This window comes from Malurus melanocephalus, unplaced genomic scaffold (genome assembly GCF_030028575.1).
Source record: "Malurus melanocephalus ecotype Western Australia unplaced genomic scaffold, MMel_1.1 scaffold_224, whole genome shotgun sequence".
Taxonomy (NCBI): Eukaryota; Metazoa; Chordata; class Aves; order Passeriformes; family Maluridae; genus Malurus; species Malurus melanocephalus.
Genome location: NW_026623456.1, coordinates 1202013 through 1204626, shown reverse-complemented (window position 1 = coordinate 1204626; position 2614 = coordinate 1202013). Strand labels below are relative to the sequence as shown.

General features: G+C 53.6%; 1 protein-coding gene across 1 annotated transcript in view; it reads left to right on the top strand.

Annotated features, from left to right (window-relative positions):
- The first annotated feature begins 2466 nt into the window (after positions 1-2466).
- Positions 2467-2614, top strand: part of KLHL12 (kelch like family member 12) — a 24324-nt gene continuing 24176 nt past the window's right edge. The window contains exon 1 of the mRNA XM_057374321.1: positions 2467-2550. Coding sequence (XP_057230304.1) covers positions 2467-2550 — 84 coding nt within the window. The remainder of the gene's footprint in view (positions 2551-2614) is intronic.

Genomic DNA, 2614 nt, shown 5'->3' with positions numbered 1-2614 from the left:
GTTTTCCAAGCCCCTGCTTTTCTTATTTACTTATTCTGAAATAATTGCTATTCTGAATATTTGCTTATTCAGAAAGAACATTGCTGCAATGAATTTATTTGTACATTGTTTCTGAGCCCTATGATGCACCTTGCTCTTATTTACACAAATTTGATAGTTTTAATTTCTCTATTTTAATTCCTTTTTTCCTATTTTAAAAATACTTACTTAGAAGGAYAAAAAGCATATGAAGAACATTAATGTAGAGAGCAATGCAACATATGTCACCATTCAAATAAGAACATGTACCTAATTCACAAACATACAGCAAATTGCGTTGTGCTTTTCATCCTTTGAGATAYAAAGTTTAATTTCAATATGTAATTTTTACTGTGGCTGGCTTAATTTTCCCCAGGTTTTTTTTCCCTTGAAAAAATCATAGAATTATAAATAGAAAGCCTGAGATGGAAGGGACCCACAAGGATCATTAAGTCCAACCCTCAGCCCTGCACAGACACCCCAATGATCCCACCCTGGATATCCCTGAGAGCATTGTCCAAGCACTCCTGGAGCTCTGGCAGCCTCGGGGCTGTGCCCATTCCCTGGGGAGCCTGGGCAGTGCCCAGCACCCTCTAGGGAAGAACCTTTCCCTGAGATCCAGCCTGACACAGCYCCAGCCTTTCCCTGGTCCTGTCACCGTCACAGGGAGCAGAGATGAGAGCTGCCCTTTGTGAGGAGCTGCAGCCCCCAATGGGGTCTGAGCTCAGGCTCCTTCAGGCTGAACAGACCAAGGTGCCCGCAGCTGATCCTTGTACAGCTCCTACAGACCCTTCCCTACTCCCGTGTCCCTCCAATACCTTCAGATCCTACTTATCCTGAGGTGACCAAAACAGCATCCCGGACTCGAGGTGAGGCTGTGCCCATGCAGGTGGTGGGAGAGCCACWGATTGTTCCACGCAGGCCTTTGATACTCACAGGGATCTCATCTGTAGCCTTGGGAAATCAGCAACAGGCGGATACAAAGGCTGTCTGAGCATGTCTGCTGGGAAATGAGGAGCACAGGGAGGACAGCACTGGGCAGGCATATGCTGACTCTTTCCTCTGTCCCTCCAGGCTCTATCTCTCATGCACTGAGAGTCTGCTTTGACACTCTGGTCACACATCCCTCCTGATTTCAAGCTCCCAGAGGACCAGATGCTGATGCAGTCTGACACACATACTGGTACCCGCCTCCAGCACAATAATTTCTGCTTGAGTTGGGTCTAGAGAACGAGGCGSTGCTGACTTAAAACCCCCCGTGGCAGAGCATCTGTCAGCTCTGAAGGCAGTGGTGAACTGCCCTCCTTGCTGAACACTGAATTCTCATCTCCAGCTGCTGGATCTTTTTCTTGCTTAGCATGGCTGAGGTCAAACAAATCATCCGAACTCTCATGCCATGTACAGCCTCCGAACAGACTGACCCTGGTTCCTGAGGAGGAAGTGTATGAATTAATGAACAGCCTTCAAGCCAGGATAACATCTCAACCTCCACGTGCAGATTTCTTAAGTCATAATCTCTTCTACATTTAGCTGTCAGGCTGCTGACAATGACTCTATACCTGACTGTATGTATGGATTCAGGTTTTAAAATTCATCCCCAGGCAGGATGGAAGCGAGCTCGAGGGCAGAGGGGAGCGGAGGCGGCTCAGGGCTGTCAGCTGGAGGCGATCTGCCGGAGATGTTGAGCTGTGTGTGTGGGAAGACCTCAAAAATAGCATTCATTTAAAAATCCTGGGGGTCTAAAGCAGTCTCCTGGTGCCTGGCTCCGCGCTTTGCTCCCTTAGCCCTGGCAGAGCCAGCTCCAGAGGTTCAYTCAGCAGGAGCCCTACCAGGGGAGAGGAGGCAGCTCACAGACCGTGCCCGGCGCTCTCTGGGGGCTCTGGGGGTTCTGTCGCAGGGAACCGACAATCATGGAAACACAGAACCCTTATGGTCGAAAAAGCCCTCCAAGATTATTGAATCCAACCATTCCCCCAGTATTGCCTTGTTCACCCTCTGCCCCTGTTCCCAAGTGCCACATCCATTGGTTTTTTTTGAACACTTCTAGAAATGGTGACTCCACCACTGCCCTGGACAGCCTGTGCCAGAGCCTGACCACCCCTTCAGGTAAGAAATTTTCCCCAACATCCAACCTGAGCCTCTCCTGGCACAACTTGTGGCCATTTCTTCTCATCCTGTCCCTGTTCCSTGGGAGCAGAGCCCGRCACCCCYGCTTCCCCCTCCTGTCAGGGAGTTRTGCAGAGCCACAAGRTCCCCCCTGAGCCTCCTTTTCTCCAGGCTGAGCCCATTCCCAGCTCCCTCAGCCGCTCCCGGMGCCCCGGACCCTTCCCCAGCCCCTCAGGCTCCGCGGGTCCCGCGGGGGCCGCTGGGGGGCGCTGTGGGGGCCGCCCAGGCCTCGTTGCCCGGCAACCGCCCGGCACCCGGGGGCGGGGCACGCGGCGCGGCGCGATGACGCAATCAGAGCGCGCGGCGCGGGGAGAGGGAAGGGCGGGGGGAGGCGAAGTGTGCGGGCCGGGACCTCTCCCCGCGGCGGTGAGTGCGGCCGGGCCGGACTGGACCGGGCCGGGCAGCTCCGGGCTGGGCCTGGCGGGGCAGG